The sequence below is a fragment of the Lampris incognitus genome, chromosome 14 (genome assembly GCF_029633865.1).
Source record: "Lampris incognitus isolate fLamInc1 chromosome 14, fLamInc1.hap2, whole genome shotgun sequence".
Taxonomy (NCBI): domain Eukaryota; kingdom Metazoa; phylum Chordata; class Actinopteri; order Lampriformes; family Lampridae; genus Lampris; species Lampris incognitus.
In genome coordinates, this window is record NC_079224.1 from 17743651 (window position 1) to 17770932 (window position 27282).

The 27282-nt window shown below is 43.2% G+C and overlaps 1 protein-coding gene across 1 annotated transcript; it reads right to left on the reverse strand.

The window, feature by feature from the left end:
* Nucleotides 1-26663, reverse strand: npc1 (Niemann-Pick disease, type C1). The gene is made up of 25 exons (XM_056293809.1): nucleotides 26586-26663; nucleotides 24660-24788; nucleotides 24220-24326; nucleotides 21382-21548; nucleotides 18803-18970; nucleotides 17730-17979; nucleotides 17250-17329; nucleotides 16725-17095; nucleotides 16342-16568; nucleotides 15571-15671; nucleotides 13524-13626; nucleotides 13224-13413; nucleotides 12567-12749; nucleotides 12246-12360; nucleotides 10959-11086; nucleotides 10051-10185; nucleotides 9760-9849; nucleotides 9214-9404; nucleotides 8351-8466; nucleotides 7085-7214; nucleotides 6705-6890; nucleotides 5680-5911; nucleotides 5157-5270; nucleotides 3190-3352; nucleotides 1-2937 (listed from the first exon to the last, which is right to left on the reverse strand). Exons 1-25 carry the CDS (start codon nucleotides 26661-26663, stop codon nucleotides 2855-2857), a joined length of 3837 nt encoding a protein of 1278 aa, XP_056149784.1. The 3' UTR covers nucleotides 1-2854.
* Between the last annotated feature and the right edge of the window lie 619 nt (nucleotides 26664-27282).

Below are 27282 nucleotides of genomic sequence, written 5' to 3' on the forward strand. Positions count from 1 at the left end.
TCATTTTAATTGTTTAATCATTTTCCTCAAACACCTCGCAGAGAGACTGTTCCCTGTGCGTTGTGACAGCTTAAACAAAACCAAAACAAAGCAAAACTGAATCTTCCAAGCAGCTGGGAGACATGGGGCCATACCCGCAGCTTATCATACATGCACGTGGACACACGTGGAAGGTTTCATGTTTGCTTGGTTGCTGCACTTTTTCCCAAAAGCTAAGAAAAGACAAAAAAAAAAATTAACACAAGTATTAACAGCGACACGCAGAAACCAGTGGACATATTTAACAGACACAATACAGAACTAATGTTTGAAATACTTAAACTGCTGTCATTTCGACTCGGCAAGGCCGGCTGATGTGAAACTTGTCAAAGCTATCAAGGACGTGACTATGCAGCCGACAAGAGAAGACGACGGCTTTCAATTAAGAGTAAATGCAACCATTTCACATTTGACTGCAATTTTCCCATCCAAAATCTCAAGATGACCTCTTCAACAACTTCCCATAAACTGCACGTCCAGTTAACATCTGAACAGGTAACAGGTGGTCATCACATGGCTAACTGACCGGCTGAAAGCTGGATACATTATATGTCAAGAGATGTGTCATATATTCAAGGTCCTCGCCAATATGCCGACAATTCACTTTAAACATGACCACGCACTGCTGACACGGTCCAACACGAGCAAAAAGCCATTAGTCCATGTGTGCGCTGTGAAAAAAGATGAGAACATGTTTCCCATGAGGTGTGTGTGTGTGTGTGTGTGTGGTGGGATGGGAGCGTCACAAAGTTAAGGTCTCAAATTCAAACCCTCAACACCGCCACATTGCACCACCATTTAGGATTAACTGACAACCCTTCAGCAGACTTCCTCTAAGGAACCGTGAGGCCAAATGGGTGTCAGACTTGGTCATCCATCTCATTGGCCTGAACTCAAGTTTGCCAAAAACAAAGAGAATAATTGTCATGGCAAAAATACAAATGGCCCCTCAGGTATACGAGCGGCCATTTCTCACAAGTATTGTAGAGCGTTGAGCAGCAAATAGAAAAATAAATACTATAGTGATATATGGCCCATTGCTACATGCAGCTATTTTTAAGGGACCCTCTTGGGATTCTTCTTTTTCTCCTTCTGCCCTAAAAACCACGTGGATCTCAGAAACTGTACGAGCTACAGCAGCCAATGTGGGCTGACAGGTCTAAGCCTATACTTAGAAAACTACATTGATTGGCCACATGGCGGCGCTATAATAAGCTGTGTTACATTTTGGTCGGTAACTCCTTCACCCATTTGTCTCGTGGAAATGCTTATGCCCCCCAATTCTTTGGAACACGTCGAGTCCAACAATTTATCACTTTCAGCCAATTTGAACCTTAATCCTAAAAAAAACCCAAAACGTTGTTTTTCCCACTTCTTCTAGGCCATTCATCAAAACATAACATGGTGTGGCCCATCTTGGGACCATCCTCCAGAACAGTTGTCCACAGATAACTGATCAACTGAGCACTGCCCAACACAAGACTGGCAATAACTCAATTACCATTCATCAATCAAACCTAAATACGAAGCACATGTCTGTCTGTCTTCATATGGTCCACAACAGCGTCTGTATCTTGTAACTGACCACAATTGTTTTTTTGTTTTTTTTATAGGATCTTGCTCATATGCTTCAACATCATTTGACTTACAAATTTTGGTCATGCTTGATGAAATCAGATGTGGCTTATTAACAACAATTTGGTAACACTTTATTTTAGGGGGTCGGAAATTACCTAGTAATAAGGTGGTAATTATCACGTAATTTCTTAAAAATAAGGTTGAAATTACCTTGCAATTTCCTAGTAATAAGGTGGTAGTTTTTATAATTCTACAGCCAACACTAACCCTAACTGAACCCAAATTACAAAGTAATTTTCAACCTTATTTCTAAGAAATTACGTGATAATTACCACCTTATTACACCTCTAAAAGTGTAACCGACCATTTCTGCACAGGTACTCAAAAATCAGCCTTTTGCCCTTTCAAAACACACAAGCCCATAAGTGTAAAAACTTTACTTCACTGCAACATATATAGTCAATCTGGAAGTTTGTCACTATTTTTTCTATAAATGGGAACACTAATTCCAGCTACGCATATTTTTAGATTAAAACGCTACCAGATTTGGTACACATTATTGTGCTTGGACCCCATTCATTGCCGCATTTGGCTATATTTGTATACTTATATTAGTGTCATTATCATCTGTTAGTCACATGACAGTATACACGGTGGTGCAGTGAGTTGATTTATGGTATCAAATAGTTCTACAAGACTGCCATATTAGTAAACGTTTGCAAAATCATTTTCCTTTACACATTCTATCTTTGCCGGTGTGTGTGTATATATTGATTATATATAATATATACACACACACACACACACACATACAGTATACTAAAAAATACCAACAAATATTACCCTTTTAAGTTTCCTATATGAAAACAGTTTTGAGTCATAATTTGTCCGTAAACTCATGCTGAGGATGACATTCTTCCCAATTCCACATCGCTCATGATTCATTTCTCAGTTTTGCAGCACACAGTGCTCCCACGCAACAGACAGAAATCAGAATTGGCCTGTAGAACAAGGAAGGAAGGGGTCCAAAATCTACAGATGAACATAAGACATACGAGATCTGGTCAAGGCCTCTGGCACTCCTACTCCCATGAAGTATTCCTGAGTTAGAATCCATGCATAGTAGTGGCAACGATGAGTTTGTCAGTAAAGACGGACACTGCCTGTGTCACATCCACACAGTCTCTTCCGGACAAATAAATTGGTTATTTCATTGTTCATCGACTCAACCAGCTTGCTAGTACTTGAGGAGGCACTCCCTTTCTGTACCGACGTAGCGCTTGTTGGCTGCAAGCGCCTTAGCTTTGTTCACCGAGGGACCTGTGGAAAAATATTCACAAGAGGATTAGCTCAACCCCCATAATTGTAATTTTACAATTATTACAAGCGCAAGAACACTGCCATGTGCATTCAATAAGATGTAATACACACTTACAAGTTGCAGCAAGTAAGTGGTGTAAGATATGACAACATAATGAAGGTTCACTTGTAAAGTCGGTTGAGAGTAGCCCAAGAAGAATGTCTATTTTGAATTGTCAAAGCCTTTCCCCATTTTAATGTGAAACCGCTGACCTATATAGCTGAGCAGCACAGGGAGGAAGATGAGGCCATGTGTGGCCCCCAGCAGCACTATGGCCAGGTACATGCGGAAGTAGAAGATCTGGAAGATCTGGGACTTCGACAGGGCCAGAATCAGGATGCCCCCAAACTTTGTCAGCGTTATCCCACTGAACACCTGCAAAAAATGGAAGCATTTACAATAGATATTTAACTCAAACTGACATGCTAGCCGGGCTGCCCTTAAGAATTATGTTCCCGAATAATGTTGCTAGATGTTGTGATGACAGCAACTAAATCAAGAGCACTGGACATGATTTAAGGAGCACCAACTTCATAAATTTTTGGCATTTCTTGTGAATGGTTCAACTTTTCAAGTACAGGGGACATTTCAAGTGTCATCAACTAATTGTTAATGCCCAATCTTATGATTAAACTTGCATGCATCAAATCCAAAGTACACTACATGGCCAAAAGTATGTGGATACCCCTTCTAATGAGTTGGTTCAGCTATTTCAGCCACACCCATTGCCAACAGGTGCATAAAATCAAGCATACAGCCGTACAATCTCTATAGACGAACATTGGCAGTAGAATGGGTCATACTCATGAATGAGCTCAGTGACTTTCAACATGGCACTCTCATAGGATGCCACCTTTTCAATAAGTCTGTCAAATTTCTGCCCTGCTAGAACTGACATGGTCAAATATAAGTCTGCTATTGTGAAGTGGAAAAGTCTTGGAGCATCAACAGCTCAGTTGTGAAGCAGTAGGACACACAAGACCACAGAACGGGACCATCGAGTGCTGAAGTGTGTAAAACTTGTCTGTCCTCAGTTGCATCACTCATCATCGAGCTCCAAACTGCCTCCGCAAGTAACATCAGCACAAGAACTGTTCACGGGGAGCTCCACGAAATGGGTTTCCATGGCCAAGCAGCTGCACACAGGCCTAAGATCCCCATGTACAATGCCAAGCGTCAGCTGGAGTGGTGTAAAGCACACCACCATTGGACTCTGGAGCAGTGGAAACATGTTCTCTGGCATAATGAATCACGCTTCACTATCTGCCAGTCTGACGGACCGTGCCAGGAGATCACTACCTACCCGAATGTATAGTGCCAACTGTAATGTTTGGTGGAGGAGGAATAATGGTCTGGGTTTGCTTTTCATGGTTTGGGTTAGGCCCCTTAGCTCCAGCGAAGGGAAATCTTAACGCAAACAGAAACTAATTCTCTTGTGGCTGAATGGGAGCGAATCCTCGCAGCCATGTTCTAAAAACTAGTGGAAAGCCTTCCCAGAAGAGTGGAGGCTATTACAGCAGCAAAGGGGGAACCAACTCCATATTAATGCCCATGGATATTCAACAAGTACATATGGGTGCGATGTTCGGGTGCACACATACTTGTGGCCATGTAGTGTACCATTTAATCCTACACCATGAGTATACAGTGGAATTTTTTTTGGCAAATAGCTTCATAAATCATGTCTAGCTCCTAAATACATCCCTGACCTGCTCACTGCTTACAAACCCTCTAGAACCCTTAGATCACATAGACACTGGTCTCTTAAATTGTACCCATGATCAGAAGTAAATCTAGTGAAGGTGTATTCAGTTATTATGGGCTCACTCTCTGGAGCAAACTGCCTTATGTTAAAGGATGTACTACAACTGTGTCATCATTTAAAAGCAAGCTTAAGACCTACCTGTTCTCTCAGGCTAGCTTGTGCCTCCACGTCTGTCTCTCTGTCGCCCTCTCTGGGTATGTGTGAGTGAATATGTTTATGTTGGTGGGTGGACAGGGGATGAATTATGCTATTTTACATTATATATATACATATATTCATGTTTTATTTTTGCTCATATTTGTTGTGTGAAGCAAATTGATCTTACATTGTATGAAATGTGCTATATAAATAAAATTTGACTTGACATCCCATGGTACTTGTGGGGTGCATGTTAAACAAAAATGTAAAACTTACTGAGCTGCCCATGTGGGCAAGGGCTTCCTCGGCCCGCTCCACTCTGGTGCTCTTCACACTGACGGAGAAGGCTCGCACAATGTGACTGCAGAACTCAACGGAGATACCACAGCTCTGGAACAACAACAACAAAATAAATAAATAAAAACAAGGAGACTGAACAGTTCAGTTCAGCAAAGAATGGGCCATTCTGCACAACATGAACAATGGCTTTAGTGTTAACAAAACTGTAATCTTCACAAGGAACTGAAACCAAGAACTGAAAACCACGACCCGTGTCTCTCTCTGCAAACTATTCTGAGAATATTCTATGAAAATAAATCAATACTGATAAAAATATTCCTCCTGTCCCTCTAAATATCACTTCTGCATCATGCATAAACAGTGACAGGTAGATTTGTTTCATCCGATATCAGCGCCCCGATGCCCCGATCCTCGTATTCGTTAAGAATGATAGTCAGTTAAATGCCTAAAATATCCAAAGTAATGTCTCTGCAGCTTGAATAATTTAGTTGGGCCTCACCATGACCAGGTTCACCAGGGACACAGCATTGAGACTGATGTTCCACAACCACATGACACCAAACATGTTGACCAGGATCATGGCGATGGTAACGCTGACGAGAACAGCTGACCACAGCTCAAAACCCAGTAACACGGTGGTCACTACAAATATGGCTGCCAGTGACACACTCAGGTTTAGAGCCGTGTCATAGGCAATGGTCAGATACTGCTCGTAGAACACATAGAATACGCTGCAGAGGGAGAAAAATAAAAGGTGTAAGGGGATGTGTCATATTCAGGGACAAGTTTAAAAAAAAGTTAATAGCCATTAGGAGCACTGGTTACATGCAAAGCATAGTTTGTAGCTCAAGAATGTCATTAATGCCTACTTGTGAGGTTATCAATAAGTATTCACTGTTTTTCCATTGATTGAAATATCATGAATAAAGACCGGAGAAAGTCAGTTGCCTGCTCACAATCTTAGTTATTAAGGCCCGCAACCGTTTATAAATATCCATGAGCATAACTGAACATAACCATGCTAGTATTAGTACTGTACACATTAAGTGTATTTTAACTGTGCACTCCCTAAAAACCTTTGCATTGAGTATTTGCTAGTACTTCTGTGTCTGATTATTCTGCTGCATTTTGGCTTTTACCTCACACAGTGTTCCAATCAACATATAGGGCCCAGCAGTAGTAACTGAACATTCAGGCTCAAACATTAAACTTCACGCCATAAATGTTTCCTATACAGTGTGTTAATCTACAGCCAACTTTCCCCCCACTCTTGAACTTCGAGTTTAAAACAAGCTATAAACACTCAAAATGCTCCAGTCATTTTACCATAAAACCCAAACCAGTTGACCTCGGAGCTCCCCGCTGAATTAAATGAAAACATTAAAACATAGCATCTACCACACAATATGCTGACTATGTGCTTAAAAGAGAACAGATAAGGTAGACTTTATATACAAAGCAAAAGTATGAGGACAGAAGACAGCTCAAGGAATGTGCTCCCAGAAAAAAAAAAAAAAGGCTTACCTGTAGGGGAAAACTTTGTGGCCCACAGACTGCGTGATATTGTCAGCCAGGATTCGGGCCATTTTAAGGGCCTTTATGAAGTCTGGGGACTCCTTTAGGATGCTGTGGTAAGTCATGAAATAGGTTGCCCCGACCCATGTGTCATTGGGATACAAGGCCACGGCTGTGCTGTAGGCGGCATGGCCACTAAAATGAGCGCAGGTCAATGTGAAACAAAGCAGAAGGTTACACATGGTTAGGTGAGGGGGAACTTGTACAGTGATTTCAGACACATCAAAGAGAAGTGGTGTAAAAGGGGAACTTTTTTCGAAAAGTCTCTTTCAGGTAATGAAGTCGAATAACAGCCAAACTCAAGAACATCTTTCAGGAATAAAAATTACCCTTTTCCACACTTAATGTTGGGGTTGTCTGAGAGGAACATGGGTAAAAACTCCATGAAGTCTTCTCCTTCAGGTCTCTGCTTTCCACTAGCAGTCATAGGTCGACAGAGTACACAGGAGGGATTCACCACTGGTAAAAAAAAATATCACACAGGTGTCATGACTGAAACCATGAAACCATGAAGACTGAAAGGCTTTTTTGACAATATGACCACTGCACACTCAAGAGTTTGGCTGATTTATGAGCACTGAAACACAATCTCAGAACAGACAGAGGACTTAACACTGTGCAAAAGATGAGGCAAGAACAAATGTCTCATAGATTCTTAAATCTCCACACAAGTTAAATAAACAGTAAGCCCTAGACGATGCCTCTTTGTCTGCGGTTATTTTGACTTCCCCTGACATTTGCAATACAGTTAATTTCTAACTTCGGTATTCCACCATCCATCCATTATCCGAACCGCTTATTCTACTCTCAGGGTCATGGGGATGCTGGAGCCTATCCCAGCAGTCATTGGGCAGCAGGCGGGGTATTCCACCAAACCAATTTATTTACTGGATACCAAAACAATCAGTATAAAAATTTTTTTAAACATTTTTTAACCCCCTTTTCTCCGGCCAATTACCCCTCTCTTCTGAGCTGTCCCAGTCGCCGCTCCGCCCCCTTTGCCGATCTGGGAAGGGCTGCAGACTACCACACGCCTCCTCCGATACATGTGGAGTCACCAGCTGCTACTTTTCACATGACAGTCTGGAATTTCACCAGGGGGATGCAGCACGTGGGAGGATCACGCTGTCCCCCCCCCCCCCCCGAACAGGTGTGCCAGCCGACCAGAGGAAGTGCTAGTGCAGTGACCAGGACATATACCCACATCTGGCTTCCCACCCGCAGACACGGCCAATTGTGTCTGTAGGGACGCCTGACCAAGCCGGAGGGAACACTGGGATTCGAACCAGCGATCCCCGTGTTGGTAGGCAACGGAATAGACCGCTACACTACCCAGACACCCTACAATCATGACCAATTTGACATTAACAATTAAGACATTTCAAAAATATAAAATTTCTTTCCAGAAGCCAGCCACACACACACACACACACACACACACACACTCCAAATTGCACAGCACTAAAATAATCTATACTCAAACTCAACCTTCCCAACATTCTACGTTTAGCCTCTTTTTAATGCAAGCATGTGACATTGGAATCTAGAGGCAGACTTGGATTAAGAGCATATTGACACAGAGGGTAATGGTTTACCAGAGGCATTGCAGAAGGCCTTGGTAGTGTTGTAATAACGACAGCAGCTGGACTGGGGCTTCACCCAGTCAAAGTAGTCATCTATCCAAGAGGATGGTGTGACAGCGATGGTGGTGCTGGGGATGAAATAAATTTTTTTTTGAGAATCTGGGTATGCTGCTCAGTGATAAATACGATGGAACTGAATGCATTGTCAAATGTATTATAGCCCTGCAACTTTACAGGAAGATAGAATACAATGGAATATAGACAAGCCTGTAAAATCATGCAAGTTCGCACGTGAAACGGTAGTAGCCAGAAACCACATTCATAACCATTTTCTGGAGGACATGGTCATGACGGACAGGAATTCTTGATAATTCCAAATTTGTGTTTGGTTATGTGATAAACTAAAGGAGTGGACTCAGTAGACTGCAGATCTCCGCCAGGCGTACTTATCTCCCCCTACTCTGGTGTTGGAACTTGGCGACAAACCACCCCTTATTTCACCAACCGGGAGAAGGGAAATACACACACACACACACACACACACACACACACACACACACACACACACACACACACACACACAGACAGAAAAACCAGTGTTTATCCTGCCATTATAAGACTTTTGCGCAGTGCCCAAGTTGATTGAACAGGAAATATGGGGGGGGGTTAACATGTAGCGCTATAGCTAAAAATTCTACCTAATAAAAATGTTTTGCCTGTCAGTCTGTGGATGCACAGCCCCCTGGCAGAGATAATTATGGAGATAAAATTCCAATACCAGCTGCGTCTACTGAAATACCAAAAAGGAATTGACATCTTGTCTGATACAATTAAATCAGCTGTAACCTGAATAGTTCACCATTTTCCTCACTTACTAGTTGCTGATAAGTGAGGCAGAGTAGACCTGCTGGACCAGAGAGTTGTTGTTGCAGCCCACTCCACCGCACACAGCATTTTGGCCTTCAAGGCTGGTGTAGTTCAGTCCATCTTCTACCACAAAGTACACCGGGGGTCCAGTGTGGAGGTACATGCTGATGTTTTTGAAGTACTCCAGTACATAGGAGTCCTAGGAAGAGAAAAGGAAAGTCAAAAGAGACCAGAACTATGTCCAAGCCTAAAATGTGTGAGTACTGTATAGGAGAGACCTGTTTTTTGCAAATTTTACCTATTCATGAAACTGTTAGTTCGGATTTTTTGCACAATGAAAACTCTTTCTCTGCCAAGAATACAATTTGAACAAAAGTATGGGAATGCATACTGAGAATGTGATGCATGTTGCAGGCCTTCAGGGAAATGTGCTAATAAAAAAAAACATTCTACATGTACTTAACTCTACTTGCCTTGCTCTTATAAATGGTCAAAATGAGCAACATGTTCAAAGGAGACCAATGACCAACCACACAAATTAGCTGCACACTTACATCAGGCATGGAGAGTTTCTGGTCCAGTCCAATATCTACTTTATTCACCACTGCAATACTGAAGGAGAGCATCCCCACAAACACTGCCACCTGAACAAGAGGAGGGGAAACCCTTAAAAACCCTAGGGATCATCATATTCAAAGCCAACCCAAAACAATATCTAGATCATCAAGAAGAGTGGTTTAACCAATTCCACTGGTACATTATTTTAGTGTAAAATGTGGTAAAGGCAGTTGTTGGTAGATGCAGGAAGCAGGATACAACTGACAATGAGTCATCAAGTCACTTACTACTATGGGTCGCATCCACTCTTTGAGAATGAAGGGGGCATAGACCTTCTTGAAGCAGTGGAAGAGGAAACCCTCAGTCTTCGCCTCCTGACCCTCTGACAGCTTCACACAGCATATGATGTCCAAACGATTCCCCTTTGAAACACAACATTTACATTTGAGGCATTAAGCTTACACTCTTTTTAAAAAAAAAAAATTATTTCTCGTTTTTTCTGCTTATCCCACCCGATTAACCCAATGGCATATGGCCGGAACTCTTGTCGAATAACTCTCCTGGCTCATGTTTCCACAGGAAGGAGATAGTCGTAACACCAGCTTCCTTCAAACTCGTCGGCTGCTCTCACTATTTTACACGCCGAAGCCTTGCATGGATTGCATTACCCTCAGGCCGCGAAGGAGACGTTGGGAGAATGCTTTCGGTTGCTTGGCTGCAGGCGCCCAGATGGGCCAGAGGGGTCGCTGGAGAACGATGAGTCCCCGAACACTACACCGATCTACACCCACTATCCCTCGGGTAAGGGTGGCCTAATGAATGCCTTACCCCATGGATGCTCTGGCCATGACTGGTTACGGCGAGTCCGGGATATGAACCCCCAGCCACATGACGAGTGGATTGCAAGAATGGCGGTTTATTCCGCTCGGCCATCAGAGCGGCTGTAAGCTTACAGTCTTGTTTAGAGTGACAAACAGTAGAACAAACTTAAATTTCTGAATCAGCAACATCGGGAGCAACCGAAAGAGAGTGCAAGCGTCAGCCTCACAGCAACTTGTTAATGCTTCTGCCCCTTTGAGTGATCCCACTCATTTTCCCAAAAGTTCATCTGAAAATAAAAACACACCAAGTATCTAAGACTTCACGATCAAACTGTTTGGAGCAGTCTCTCACCCTCCTCCCCAACTCCTCTCACCTCCTGTCTTTTGGCATCCAGGCCAAGCAGGCTGACGAAGCAGCTGATCTGCAACAGGAAGTCAATAAAGACTGCCAAACCAGCAAACAGAGAGAAGGTTCTCACCGCTGGCATGTTGGAAAGGGCTCCTGTGGAAGAAGTTAACCAGTGATCAGCAGAGACGCAAAAGAAAAGGAACACAGTGCAAGTATAACATTTTGAAAAGAAACTGAGTCATCAACATCAACACTTCATAAACTTTGGTAAACTCCAAAGAACCTCCATTTCTCTCTCATTGAACTGTTAACAGTTAATTAGTAGCCAACAGTTTAATTTAATAATTAATTGATAATGGTTACATATGCCCTGTATGTTCTTGACTTTTGAGTGGACTTATTTTTAAGGTTATACTTAAAAATTCTACACTATGAGCATCTGGGTAGTGTGGTGGTCCAGTCTGTTGCCTACCAACACGGGGGGATCACCAGTTCGAATCCCCGTGTTACCTCCGACTTGGTCGGGCATCCCTACAGACACAATTGGCCGTGTCTGTGGGTGGGAAGCCGGATGTGGGTATGCGTCCTGGGTGCTGCGCTAGCGCCTCTTCTGGTCGGTTGGGGCCCCTGTTGGGGAGGGGGGTTCTAGCGTGATCCTCCCACACGCTACATCCCCCTGGCGAAACCCCTCACTGTCAGGTTAAAAGGAGTGGCTGGCGACTCCACATGTATCAGAGGACGCATGTGGCAGTCTGCAGCCCTCCCCGGATTGGCAGAGGGGGGTGGAGCAAGCAACCAGGGATGGCTCAGAAGAGTGGGGTAATTGGCTGGATACAATTGGGGAGAAAAACGGGGGAAATACCCCCCCCCAAAAAAAATTCTACAGTATTAACAGCTTGTAAAGAAGTTACTTTTTTGTTTCTTCACAGGGTTCTTTTAAATCGAAGTTGACATGGTGACAAGCAGGAGACCCACAAAAAGTATAACTGTATTGTCTGTGAATGTTCTCATTCATCCAGGTCACGGTTATCCGAAGGAGTTGAATCAAGTGCAACTGGACTTGGTATATATCCATGAAGACGTTTCGCCTCTCATCCAAGAGGCGAAACGTCTTCATGGATATATACCAAGTCCAGTTGCACTTGATTCAACTCCTTTGGATATAACAGTATAAAAAAAACCCCAACAAATCACCAAAAGCAAACACACTCTTTTTAGTTAGGATATGATCTTTTACATTCTTTATAGTATCCTGTATGCACTCTATATGCTTAAACACTGTAGAGTGTTTTTGTGAATGGTCCAGTCTTACCAAGAAAGAAGGCCACGGTCTCGGACAGGGAAGACAGAAACATACTGGGAGCGACATCACCGAGGATACGGCCAATCTGCTGATGCAGCTCCTCATGTTGCATCCGCTCATCCCTCTGTTCAGAGACACAACCAGCAATAGTTGACATTTTCAGGATGGAGCTCATGTCAGAAATCTCATCGCCAGTTATACTGAGTTCAGCAGGTGTGTGTCAGCGTATACTGGGAGTGCTCACACAAAGACTCAGATTGGAACGTGACAGATCATCACTTGCAGGTGTATGATTTAAGATGACTGTGCTTGGGTTAGAGGGGACAGCACCTGGTATGTCTGCACGATAATGAAGATGTTGTCCACTCCCACAGCCAACACCAGGAATGGGATGACCTCAATGACGATGAGGGTGAGCGGGACGCCGGCATAGCTGAAGATCCCAAGGGAACAGGCCACAGAGCCCAGCACAATCAGGATGCCCGCTATACCCAGAGAGATCTTGGAATCCACCTGAACCAGTGGAGAAATGGAGGATAAGCCATCTGCCACTTTTTTTTTGAAAAGATTTTTTTTTACATTCGTTTTCTGTCAGAGCTTGCAGAGAGACAGTTTACAGTGTGTAGAGACACAGGGAAACATGCAACAACAAGTCCCGCGTTGGACACAAAATCTGGATGTTATTATCAGGGCCTGAACCAACAATGGCCAGCGCTCATTGGGTTGAGCCGCAATGATGCTACCATGACTCCTTGTTTCGACCTTAAAGAAGTTGTCAAGCATATCGTGCAACTTTTTGTAATTGCAGAGCAATTTTAAACTTCTTATCTCCTGGTTAATAGGAAAAAAAATGGCAGTTTCACTGCCTATCTTGGCTGAAGCTTCCAGTTATACTTCAGAAATTAACTACTGCGTCCAATCTTTGGCAGAGTGCTGCTAACATGAGGAACATCGTACAAACTGAAGACTGTGGAAAAAGGTTCTCACCAGCAGTCGCCTGAAGCTCTGGATGTGACCCAGAGCCAGGGAGATGTAGACAAACATAATGACATAGCTGACTACTATGGTGTTGATATCGCTGTTGCTCTCCCTGTCAATCTCATCTTCGATGCTCCTCTCGGTATTAAAAGCTATGGTCAGGTTTGGGTTGTGGTAACTCTTCATAAAGCGGATGAACCTAAAAAAAAAATAATCACACAAACACCCAAAACGTGCATATGTTGGAATGCATTAATGCCTGGCCACGTTAGAAACTTGAACTGTATTGCTGAAGTGTCAATATCTCACTCTTTCTCCCATGCCAGAGCTTTGGCCAGCTTGACTGAGTCATTGAGGTAGTTGTTGACGGGGAACGTGATCACTAGAGCCGTGGCATTATTGTAGTTTGTGCCTGTAGTGGAAACAACAGGAGATGCATGAAGTGCAATGATCAGGCCAAGACAGAGCCACCGATCAAGATGCATGGCAAGAAAATATTAAAAAACAGAGCTGTTCAAATGTAAACCTTTACAGTAAACAGGGAAGTTGAAAATAATTTTTCTCCAATTTTTTTTATCTTTACAAAGATGCAACCCCCCACCTTTTTTCCCTCCCCAATTGTACTTGGCCAATTACCCTAATTTCCGAGCCGTCCAGGTCACTGCTCCAGCCCCTCTGCCGATCCAGGGAGGGCTGCGGACTACCAACATGCTTCCTCCGATACATGTGGAGTTGCCAGCCGCTTCTTTTCTCCTGATAGTGAGGAGTTTCGTCAGGGAGATGTAGCGCGTCGGAGGATCACGCTATTCCCCCCAGTTCCCCCTCCCCCCCCCCGAACAGGCACTCCGACTGACCAGAGGAGGTGCAAGTGCAGCGACCAGAACACATACCCACATTCGGCTTCCCACCTGCAGACACGGCCAATTGTGTCTGTAGGGACGCCCGACCAAGCCGGAGGTAGCATGAGGATTCGAACCAGCGATCCCTGCGTTGGTAGGCAACGGAATAGACCGCTACGCTACTCGGACGCCCTGACATAGATGCAAATTTGAAGATAAACCGTTCACAGTATAGATGTATTGTAATATAAGCTACACTGACAAATATAAAAAGCCATACACCCTTAAGGATGTTTTCTTTGCTGTGCTGAGACCTAAACAATCCTAAAAACACTCTGGTCCATCCCTGACTACAGGCTGAGATTTCCCAACAGGATTTGTAAATACAATTTCACTGGCATCTCAGGGCCAGGACAGGGCAGGATCAGGGAAGTTTCAATTTTAAAAAGGATGGAGAGGATTGTATGGGAAAGATAATCGTTAAATTAGGAAAGGAGTATTGTAAAAAATACTAAAATTCCTAATGCTGTATTCTTTCAGCTGAAAAGAATTTATTTATTTCTACCAAACAAAAAGCTAGTATTGCCAAACAATACCCACATAACTGTGAGAACAGCGATCTCAAAGACAGAGCTGACCCCTCTATGACCTTACTGTGCTCCTGAGATAGGCTAATACACTGACAGAGACCTGAAAAGATGCTGCTAAACAGAACAGAATACATTTTTGTCATTTGCACAAACATACAATGAAATTCACTCTCTGCATTTAACCCATCTTAGCTGTGTAGCTTGCAGCAATGGGCAGCCGCTATGCAGCACCCGGGGACCAACTCCAGTTATTTCTTCCTATTGCCTTGCTCAGGGGCACAGAGAGGAGTATTAACCCTAACATGCATGTCTTTTTGATGGTGGGAGGAAACTGGAGTGCCCGGAGGAAACCCATGCAGACACGGGGAGAACATGCAAATTCCACACAGAAAGGACCTGGAATAGCCTGAGGTTTGAACCCAGGACCTTCTTGCTGTGAGGCAACAGTGCTAACCACTGGGCCACAAGTACACATTTGGAGAGGATAGATCAATTACTGCAGCAAAAAATGGTGAGAGCAGTGAATTTATTTTAGTTGGTGACAAAAGTGAAGGCAGTAGCGACAATGACAGAAAGGAAAAGATAGGAAAATTGCTGAGAGTTAAAGGCTGGTCTGAAAGCCCCATTTCAGTCTCATGTCAGCACACACTATGTAAGGGGAATCACTATGTAAGGGGAATCACAGTTTAAAAAAATCCTGCTTGGTTGGTATTGATATAAAACATTTAGTTGGAAGGGCTGCAGAAAATTCTACTATTAGGAAGGTTAGACACCACAATGCATGTAATATTTTCTTATGATTCTCAATATAAAGAGCTTGGTTTGAGGTTTAAAACACATCACATAATTGAGCAACTACATTCTGTGCATGTTCATTTTTTTCCTTCTTTACACATGTTCCCATTTATGTATTTTATTCCAGCTTACTGTCATAACCTCCAAGGGCCAGCCAGGGGAAGACAGGGCCTCCGTAAGTGCCAATACAGGGCTCATGGAGAAGAGTAGTATCATTGAGGGATGCCGGAGCACTGAGATGAGAAAAAGGACAAAGAGGAAGTTAAAAGCCAGAGGGCCATTCAACCAAAGTGGGCCTGTCTAGTTTCATCATACACAAAATACTATCACAGCACATCTAAGAAGAGAGGAGTAGAAGAACGAGTGCACAAGAAAAGAGGAAGCATCAAATGCTATATTAAGAATGCCACTTGTGGGCATCTGGGTAGCATAGTGGTCTATTCCGTTGGGGGGAGGGGGAACTGGAGGGAATAGTGTGATCTTCCCACGCGCTACATCCTCCTGGTGAAACTCCTCACTGTCAGGTGAAACGAAGCGGCTGGCAACTCCACATGTATCGGAGGAGGCACGTGGTAGTCTGCAGTCCTCCCCGGCTCGGCAAAGGGGGTGGAGCAGTGACCGGGATGGCTCGGAAGAGTGAGGTGATTGGCCAGGAAAAATTGGGGAGAAAAAAGGCGATACATCCAAAAAAGAAAAAAAAAGAATGCCACTTGTACTCCCTTGCTAAACTACTTTAGGAAATGCAAAAGTTCGTGTACTGAAAAAGAACTGAGAACTAAAAGGATGTGTTTTTACATCTATTCCAACTTCCTTTTGACTTCCTCCTATATTTGAACTCATGACATTGAAGAAAACTCACATGATTTAAATGCAGACTGGTTGCCTAATGAAAAAAAAAGTCACCTGACACAGTAGAGGAAGTGGCTGTGAAAGTCAGCATAGACAAAGAAGTCATCTCCTATGCTGCGGTCCAGCTTAGCATGGCTGTTCTGGAAGTAGTTGAGGACACTGAGGATGGTGCAGTTGTCATTGTAGGGGGCCAGAGGAGCCAGGCAAATATCCTTCAGTGTCACGTTTTCACCTTTATATGTTGCAACAAGACCCTCGATGTCCAGCTGCAGATCCAACACCTGAATTGCAGTGGAGGAAGGGGAAAATACAGGATGACATGTTTATATCTCCAATAGATTGTTAATAAACCTTCACATACAAATATCCAAATCTCACCCTGGCAGCAGGTAAAGTAAACAAGGGTACATTGATGGTGGTTCTTCTTTCACACCTACCTGGTGCAGGATGTCTTTGTCAAGAATGGCACTGAAAGGGACGTCGGACCCTCCGAAGTAAGGCGAGTAGAGGAAGGTATCATTGAGGGGGGTGGTGATGATGAGCTGTTCAGTTCTGAAGAAGGGCCCGAAGTGGGTGTCAAAGTAGTCTTTCTCCTGGCGTGCCTGGCTGACCGGTGACGACCACAGCTCGACGGGGTTGGTGGTGATGCGCATGTAGACCAGGCCTGCCGAGGAGGCTGCCACCACGATTAGGGTGCCCAGTATTACTACCAGGGGCTGCCTCACGCAGAAGGATCCCCAGGCGGTAAAGAGGATCCGCATCATGTTTTCGAAGCGCTCACCCAGTGTTTCACAGCATGATGCGTCTGCTTAAAAAAAAAAAAAGAAAAAAAAAGGCAAAAGAGGCTGAGTTTTGAGCCCTGACTGACTTGACATACAGATACATAGACCACTGCAATTTCCACCACAGCCTGAGGAGTGAAGGAAAAAGAGGTTTTCATGTTGGCATCCATTCATGCATACCTTGGTCTTGACTATTGTTCACAGAGAGAGGGTTATTGCTGTCCAATATGGGGACATACTCGGACATGATTGTCCTTTTCCTATACAAACACAAATGAAAAACACACATAGAAATCAAATACATTTGTCCTGAGCCATAAAACAAATCAACGTATTTTTGTCCAGGAGGGTGGGTGGTTTGTCCTTGCCTGTTGAAAATGTGTGATCTTTGTACTGCCCATTCTCTCTCTCCCTCCCCTTATGTCTAATCAGAGTTAATAGTCACCCTCTACGCATGCATTCTTATCTAACGTATAAGAAAATGCTTGTTTTTTTCTCATCTTCACTTAGATCTTGCGCTCATGTAGGGTGCATTGCATTTTTTTGCCTTATATGATGGATTGATGGATACATTAGACATACGGGTCTCGTGAGATCGGCATGCGAGGACAAATAGTCATTCTCTTCCCTCAGAGCTAAAAGACACGGAGGCTCCTTCACCTGTAACACCAGGCTCCCAGCACAGCTCCAATGAAGACAAACAGGAATGCCATGTAGGAAATCCACATGATGATAACCATGGCGTCAATGCCGAAGATTTTCCAGGGTGGGGGGAGGGGCGGAGGGACCGGCTTGGGGCCACAGGCCTTGGTGCAGTCCTGACAGGAGCAGGGCCCTGAGCCATCCTCCAGGCCCTCTGAGCAGTCATATGTCTTGTTGTTCATGGGAATGAAGCCCGACACTGGAACGTCTGTAAAGAATAAATCAGCAGAAGACAGCATTTTATTTTATGAACCCCCTGTATTCCCTGGGTTGGGTCAGAGTACAGTGTTGGCTGCTGCACAGCACTCGTGGAACTAGTTAAGTTCGGCATCTTCCTTAAGCACAAATGACGTCAAGGTAGATCCTTGGTGTTAAAAAGGGGCTTGAGACCCGTTTCTTCAGGATGAAGGGCAGTCTCGCAACTGACCGGAGCACCCTGCTGCCTACATTCAACATCTAATCAAAAGAGAAAGAGAAGCAACTGTTTTCAAGTGCAAAAACAGAACCTCTTGACTGCTGAAAACACTGACAGATCTCACCCTCATTCCGGCAGTGGTTAAGTTACAATTTACAAGACATATATAGTTTCACAATTCACGTTGTGATATACACTTTTAGTACACAGCAGTTCACACAATATACAATAGTCACGCTGCCTGCAAAGGATGCAATGTAAGGCAAAATGGTCTGTCGTACTAAAACTCTAATCGCTTGATGGAAAATGACTTTTCCAGGCTTTTCCAGGAGTACTCTTGGAGAAAAATATACTAGTAAATCTAACAAATAACATGACTTCATGGATACCTGCCTTATTTCACCCTCTAAAATTACCCCCAATCATTGGTAGTGATAAATTCTTTGCAAATGAAGCTCTGAAAGCTTAAAAGCTGCATGAACTTACTTAACTCCTTTTTATTCTTTAATATAGCAATAAATGTCACTAAAAATCTCAAAAATATCACCACATTTCTTTTTTTCAGTATTGTTCAGCCCGAATGAGAACCATTACATAGTATACTTGAATGACTTACCGGAGAATATAGGGTTAATGGGGAAGGGACTCTGGCCATTGTTGATGTCAAACATGTACTGGATCCAGTTAGTGGCATTACAGTCTTTTGCATCTTTGCCACACAACAGTGACAAGGCCTTCACGTTGCTAGAGGGTGCCTGGACGTCCTTACAAGCGTTGTACATGGCTGCAAAGATTCGAGGAAATGACTTACATTTCTCAAAAGCATAATTCAAGAGATACATTATTCTTCTCTGCACCGCTGAACATGTCCTTCCAACTAACCTTCAGTATAAATCATTTTCTTTTCCAACTAGAGGAGTGCACTCAGAAGAGTGCAGCTCTCCACCAGACAAACGTATTTCCCCTTCTCTTGTGTTAAAATTTGGTGACAAACCACCCTTTTTTCCCTCCCCACCTACCGGTAGAAGGGAAATACACACGCATATGGACATAAAAACCAGTGTTTTTCCTGCCATGATAAGAGTTTTTACGTAGCACCGAAGTTGATTGAACGAGAAATACGGAATTTTTTTTTTTGTTAACATGAAGGGCTCAAGCTAAAAAAAAAAAAAATCTACCTAAAAAAAACATTTTGCCTGTCAGTCTGTGGATGTGCAGCCTCCTAGGTGGACCCTCGCACGAAAGCAACCAAGTCTGACATGAAATGACAGCGATCAGGCTATTATAATTTCAAAACCCTTATTAAAAGACTTCAAATGTGTTTAACCATTGCAGTTTTCATGATATAAAATGAACGAAGGTGAATGGCTGCTCTGCTGATTGACTTTCACTCATAAAACTTTTTTAACTCCAGTATTCTATTCATTATTCCATTTATTTCTTTTTTTTTGTGTGTGTGTGGGTGATATAGGCAAGTACTAGAAGCTGCTGTAAACTGTAGTCAAATTCCTCATATGCGTCGGCACAGTTGGCCAATAAAGTTGATTCGAATTCTGAAAACAACGGTAAGAAAACATCAGCTCAGCCATGGGGAATGCGTTATTGTCGCTACTGAGATGACTTCTAGCTGTGACTGTGATTATTCCTACTCTTGAACTCTTATTTTTACAGCGGGGTTTTTAACATTGGAGACTGTGGCACTTCCGCGTGGCAGTACGGCGAATAAGGGGAATTCTTTTTGGTTCATTCAGTGTTCCTCCAATCCTCCTGGCCTGAGATCAGTGAATGATTTGCTGGCTTGCGAAATACAACTGACTTCTCATTTACTTTTCGAGAGTCAAATGCGAATATATATTTTTTTTGGTTTTGACACTGTCGCTACCCGATCTGACTCAACCATAGATGTGAATTGCACATGCGCATGGTTGACTAAGATCAGGCAGCGACAGATAGCAGCGTTGATCAAGCGAGCTAAAGAGTGAACGAAGAGAGGGAGCGGTGATAGCGAGAACAAATGTTTTTTGAAGTTTTTGAATCACTGCAACCATGAGAGGTTCTTTATCATAGTCATAACTGTGCACAAAATATTTTAGGCTGATAGGGCCAGTGCTTTGCAAGATTAGCCACGGGGGGACACACACACACACATAATCCCCTTTAGGCTACTTCCTGGCAGAGAGATATGGGACAATATGACCATTAGTCACCAACAGACTTGCACAACTGACAATGCGCATTTGTCTTTGAGTGGGGGACTGATGACGTTTACTCAGCAGATTTATTTGACATGTCCAGCTGAGTATATAACTGCACAATGCAAAAAAGTTGTTCTGAAAACTACAGGCTCAGAACCATGAAGTGTCACATAGAGGAAGAGCACGGGGCTGGTATTCAAAGTCTTGGTTACCGTTGTATAGGGATGGGTATCGTTAAGATCGTAATGGTACTACTACTGTTACGGATACAGCTCATCAATCCGGTACTTTAACGATACTCTTATCAGTTCTTTTTATGATCTTTTAAGAGAAACAAAAAAAAACAAATTAAGAACAGAATTAACATCATCTTATTTCCTGATGTCTGGACACAGCGTTACTTTTAATCATTAACCCATGTTTGTATGATTTAGTTAACTCCTTGTGGGCTCTAGGCTGCGAGCATACATAACATACCTGAGGTGGATGGGACAACAAGAGATGAACTACGAGCTAGGCAGTCGAAAACTGTGTATTTGATGCACTTTCGCTAGCTGTTTTGAAAGATTGCTTGTGTTTCCGCCCTTACATACAAAAGACTTGTCGCACTTGTGGCAAAGAGCATTGTCAGCATCGACTCTAGTGGGAGAGTGTGTGTGTGTGTCTGAGAGAGAGAGGAAGTGAGCGGATCCTGCCCCTCAGTTCGCACATATGACAGGCGCCAAGAGAGCAACCTCGCTTCTGGATTGGGAATAGCGAAAATCCATCATAGATAAATGTCTTAAATCCTATCGGAAATCAGAAAAGGAGTTGGTGAGATAAAAGGTGCAAGATAAAGTTTATGTAGCCTAAATAAATAGGAAATTTTCTTAATTTCTCCAATACCAATAGCAGAATGTTAACGTTGGAGCTTATCAATACTACGGTTTTAAATAATTTAGCAATGGTGCCAGTTTAACACCGGCTTTTGGTACTCATCCTTACCATTGCATGATCTTACCGTTTGCAAACGTTTGTCCAATGTAGTAGTCCACTGCCTCCACATTGAATTTGCCTGCTTGTTCTGTGTCTAGGGTGACATTGGTGGCAATCATAAACTGGCTTTGGTGAGGACTACAAGTCAGCTCACAGAACAGGTTCATCAAATTGAAGAAACAGGCAGGGCACCTGCAAATGGTAGAGGTGGTAGAGTAAACAGACAGTTTGATCAGTGTATCTGTGCGTTATATCAAGTTAAAACGTCAGACGTTTTTGATGTTAGAATTAAGTTTATGACCAATTTTGCAATTTGAATAAATCTGAAAATGAAGTTAAATGTATACCTATAATAATACATAGGTCAATGTGAGTGAGCTGTTTATGAATGGAAAAAGAGCACATCAGGATACCACAACACTTTAGTGTAGTGTAGTGTAGTTTAAAACTACAGATGAGCCAAAACATGGACACTCACAGCTGAACTGAATAACACTGATCATCTCCAAACAAGGGCACATGTCAAGGTCTGGGTAGATTAGATGGTAAGCGAACAATCAATTCTTGTAGTCAGCATGTTGGATGCAGGAGAAATGGGCAGGAGTAAAGACCTGGGCGACTTTGACAAGGGCCAAATTGTTATGGCCAGATGACTGGGTCAGAGCATCTCTGAAACAGTAAGGCTTGTGGGGTGTTTCCGGTCAGCAGTGGCGAGGACCTACAGACAGTGGTCCGGGAAGGGACAAACCACAAACCAGCACCTAAGGCTCATCGATGCACAAGGGCAACAAAGGCTATCCCGACTGGTCTGAACCAACAGAAGGTCTACTGTGGCACAAGTCACAGAACATTTTTAAGATGATTATGGGAGGAATGTGTCACAACATACATCGCATCGCGCACTGCTGTGTATGGGGCTGCGTAGACACAAACCGGTCAGGGTGCCCATGATGACCCGTCTACCATCGAAAGCATCTACAATGGGTATGCAAGCGTCCGAACTGGACCTTGGAGTAGTGAAAGAAGGTTGCCTGGGCCGATGAGTACTGTTTTCTTTTAGATCACATGGGTGGCCCTGTAAGTGTGTGCCATTTAAGACGACAAGCCGTTGCAGGGAGTGTGATGCTCTGGGCAATGTTCTGCTGGAAAACCCTGGGTCCGGCCATTCATGTGGCTGTCAATTTGACACATGCCATCTACCTAAACATCACTGCAGACCAGGTACACCTCTTTATGGCAATGGTATTCCCTGAAGGCAGTGGCCTCTTTCAGCAGGATAATGTGCCCTGACACACATTGTTTGGGAATAGTTTGAAGAACACGATGACGTGTTCAAGGTGTTGCCCCGGCCTCCAAATTCTCCAGATCTCAATCCGATTGAGCCTCTGTGGGATGTAGTGAAAAAACAAGTCCGATCCATGGAGGCCCCACCTCGTAACTTACAGGACTTGAAGGATCTGCTGTGAATATTTTGGTGCCAGAAGACAGGACAACTTCCGGGGTCTTATAGAGTCCATGCCTCGGCAGGTCGGAGCTGTTTTGGCAGCACTTGGAGACCAACAGCATATTAGGCAGGTGGTCAAAATGTTTTGGCTCATCAGTGTATATCTAAAACTTAAGAGTGCCATAAGCAACTGCATTCAAGGACTATTGGGGCTTAAGTTTGGTACACAATTGAACACTGGACCTTAACCAAGATTTATTGAAACTGCAAATAAAGGTATCACCACACAGCTAACAGAATATAAGAGATTAAGTTTATGAGTATAAGAGAGAGTACAGTTGCACAAAATGTGACAAAGCCAATGAATCAATAAAAGTCTACAAAGTCGAGACAGGCCAACCTGAAATCAATTCAGTCAGTGGGCCCATGTGAGTCAGTCAAGCTATAAGCTCATTGCACACCCAAAGACAGACCTCCTCAGACAGGCAGAGCATAAAAGAAACAGCTCTTATACTGAAGGTACATAAGGGAAGATTTTTTATTTTTGGTTCACTTTTGATTTTGGTATACGAGATTTTGAATTCTAATATAGCAGAAAAAAACTATTTGTTTTGTAAAGCGGCAGTGGAGAATTGATGTTCTGAGTAGAGAATGAAGTCAGGCTCCCTTTTTGTATGTTGTAATCTCAGTTTCCCGTTCTTTTTTTTGGAAGCCAACCACATGTGCATGTTAGTGCATGCGAGGTAGCTAGTGCTAGCAGGATGGCTAGCAAGCCAATAATGACATTACATGGATTTAGGTCACACAGCAAATAGAAAAAAAAATAGAAGAAAGCCACTTTATTTTGTCACTGTATTCTTACAACGAATTGTATTCTTAAAATGAATTTGTTCTCTGCATTTAACCCATCCTGTTGTATAGGACCAGTGGGCAGCTGCAGTGCCAAGGGACCAACTCCACTTCTTCTTTCCACTGCCTTGGTCAGGGGCACAGACAGGAGTATTAACCCTAATATGCACGTCTTTTTGATGGTGGGAGGAAAACGGAGCACCCGGAGGAAATCCAAGCAGACATGGAGAGAACATGCAAACTCCACACAGAAAGGACCTGGGACGGCCTGGGGTTCAAACCCAGGACCTTCTTGCTGTGAGGCCACCATGCCGCCAAATAGCTCCTTACCAAGCTGAATATGTTACCAATCTTAATAAAATAACTATATACTGTAAAAATCAATATTACAACTGAACCAAACGAAATAATAGCCAAGAACGCAAAGGGAGGGGGGAGGAACGCGAAGGGAAGGGGGAGTTTGTTTTGGTTTGGTCTGAGATGCAGATGCTGAATATTGTGTACAGTCACTTAATGTTTGGTAAGCACATCAGGTGCATGGCAATCCAATGCTGTAACCACATTACATACCGAGAGAGGAACTGAAGGGGCAGCTGCAGACTTCCTTTCAGTGTGCGTAGCTGGTCTACATTGCAGCAGAGCCTTTGATCACCATAGTTATAGCCTGGGCACAACTCCTACAAACACGATGTCATCAGAGAATTGAATACACTTGGAATAGGAACTGAAATTTGGATGGTCTTTCTTTCACAATTAAAATAGAAAAATGGACAGAGACAAGAAAAATAGGGGAGAGAGACAGACAGAGAGAGAGACAGGTAATGACTTTCAGCAAAGGTCCTACACTAGAGCCGAACCCAGGGAGCCAAACCCAGGCCACCTTACAAAGCCCAAGACTACATTGTAGGTGCTTATCTGGTTGAGCCAGTGATAACCCCTACAGTACAGAAATTAGGTTGAAACATGAACAAAAGCGGGGTGGGGTGGACTTCATGGGACAGGAGAGGTACCGTGAGAAGTTCATGACCCTCAGCAGCCAGTGGGATCGGAGGACCGGTGTAGTTGCAGTTGTACTTCTTCCCTGGGACCTTGGTGGACTCTCCACATTCGCTATACCACACGCAGTGCTGGGCCTGAATCTGAGATTAAGACAACAAATACAGAACAATTGCAAGTTAAATGTTCTGTTCTCAGAGCAAATAAAATTTGCCTGTGATTTAGTGCATTGTCCTGCATTCATTTCATCTTGGACAACGCGGGGTACCGTCATCTATTGTTCACTATACAGTCGCTTATGAAGCCTTATCTTGATATGACTTTGATTCTATCAAGTGATGATAAGTACAAGGTCTACATAGAGAGAGAGAGAGAGAGAGAGAGAGAGAGAGAGAGAGAGAGACTGAACTAGTTCTATCTACACTAGTGCTTTAACAACTTGGTATGTCTGAAAAAAAGAAAATTCCCTTCTTGAATCTGAGATTTGGGGGCTTTTTTAATATCATTTCTGACAGAGTAGTCCAACATCCTTGTAGACATTTGCAATAATGAAAGAATTGCCTTCACCATAGAACAACATTGTAGAATGCATTCTTGTCTTCGCTGAAGTCAATGTAAAAAAAAAAAGAAAAGAAGAAATACAAAGAATTTTACAATTTGCAGCAATTCAGAACAAACAAAAGTCAGCCAATATTGGCCAGTTTTGATCAGTTTACACAGTAGTTCTATTTTTGTGTCTGAAAATGGTGAAGTGTGTTAGGTAAAATGCTTTGGGAGAAAATCAGTTCACATAATAAAAACATCATAGCAGACTCAAGTTACTGCATTTCTCTCTTGCAGCTGTCAAAACCACCTGACCCATCTTTCCATTTGTTTGGAGATTTAAACATTGCCGCTCTTGTGCATGAGCAGCTCCTCTGAAAGCAGAGAGGCATGTGGAGGAACTTGATTCACCCAGTTTGCTCTGTGGTTCATGACCCCCCCCCCCAAGTTCCCCGCCCCCTAAGTTACACTCTGCTCCAGCTGTACGTTGATTGAGTCCAAGGCCAACGTTCAATTTTCATTATTTCCATCTTTGACTTTTTACGGTCACGATTAACAACCTGACATTTTCACCATCTACTTTCACTGTACTAGCTTTTGCTCCAAAGTGCAGTTTTGAAACTGCATGCTGCGCATTGGTGAAGATGATTGAAATGTCAAAGTGCTTGATCTGTTGATTAAGTGTTGATCAGGAGTTCTGTGCATGTGGGTGTTTGTGTGTGGTTTGGTGTGTGTGTGTGTGTGGGGGGGGGGTGTCGAGAAACCAAATTCTTATTTTCTTCCAAAAATCAGGGAAAATAAATCGAAACAGACAGATGAGCTGTAGAAATACAAGATTGCATTCTCCAAATCTGATTATATCAGTCCTGGTTTGATCCAAGTCAGTCTTTGTTCTTTGTATTTAGTGACTGTTATAACCACCGGCCAATTTACCGAACTAGCTTATTTGCAGCTCTGAGCTGCTAAACTAAATGTGCCAGTGCTGTGGTCCAATATTGTCGTTACCTTTTAAAGCTAATAATTCCTTTCAATTATTTGGTCAACGAAGAACCAGTTTTGATGTCATCCCCGGCTTGGCATCCAGCCATGCTGACGTACAATCTGTTCCGAGTTATCTCTGTGGTATGTCAAAAGCCAAGTTATCGATTTTCGCCTATGGCAAAGGGTCGAACACATTCTTGCCGTTGTTAGCAGCATTTAGCCTAAACAACACCACAAATCTGTTAATTCTTACGCAAGTACTCCGACTAATAATAGTCGGTAGTCGGAGCCCCAATTTATCATTAAAAGCTGCGGATAGACGTCAGCCCGTATGACGCCGACTCGCCTGATCACAACAGCTGAGCAGTATATTTAAGTTATGGACGGCGGCTAACGTACAGACAACATACACTTACCCACTGAAACTGTTCCAGAGTCAAGACCACCAAGACGAAAAGTAAGAATCGGTTGCTTCTAGTCGGTAGCGATTCCATCGCTCTAACTGAAAAGCACAAAAGCAACTGGGGAGCCAAGTGCAGTTCAGTGTAGCTCGGTTTTCTCTTCTTCTTCGTGTTTTGTTGACGTGACCTATTGACACGGTGCTGCCACCAAGCGCATTATAGATGAATTGCGTCAAGTGTTGTTTCTTCTTCCGCTTCCTCTTTTTAGTGTCGTTTAACGGCAGGTGGCAGCCATATTGTTGCATTACTGCCATCTTCCGGATTCAATTAATTCCTACAGTATCATGATTGCTAAACTTTTCCTATCAGCCCTGTTCTCCTAAGGAATGTAGCTGATCAAGCGTCTTCTGTCCTGTCCACTGGCACCGCATTCCAGTATGTTCTTTAATTCTGTTCCTGTTATCCCGAATATTTCCATTTCCGCCACCACGTCCTTCCTTTCTGATGTATATTTATTGCAGTTAATGATAATGTGTTTTACAATTTCTGGTACCTGACAATGTTCACAAAGACATGACGTGTGCTGTGTAGATTGCTCTGTCCTACTCTTAATCTTGGTGCAGTGAGTGCTCTTTTTAACTCTGCCATAATAAATAGTAAACTCAATTCATCTTCAATGTGCTCCTTCTTCCTTAAGGCCTCCATATTTTCA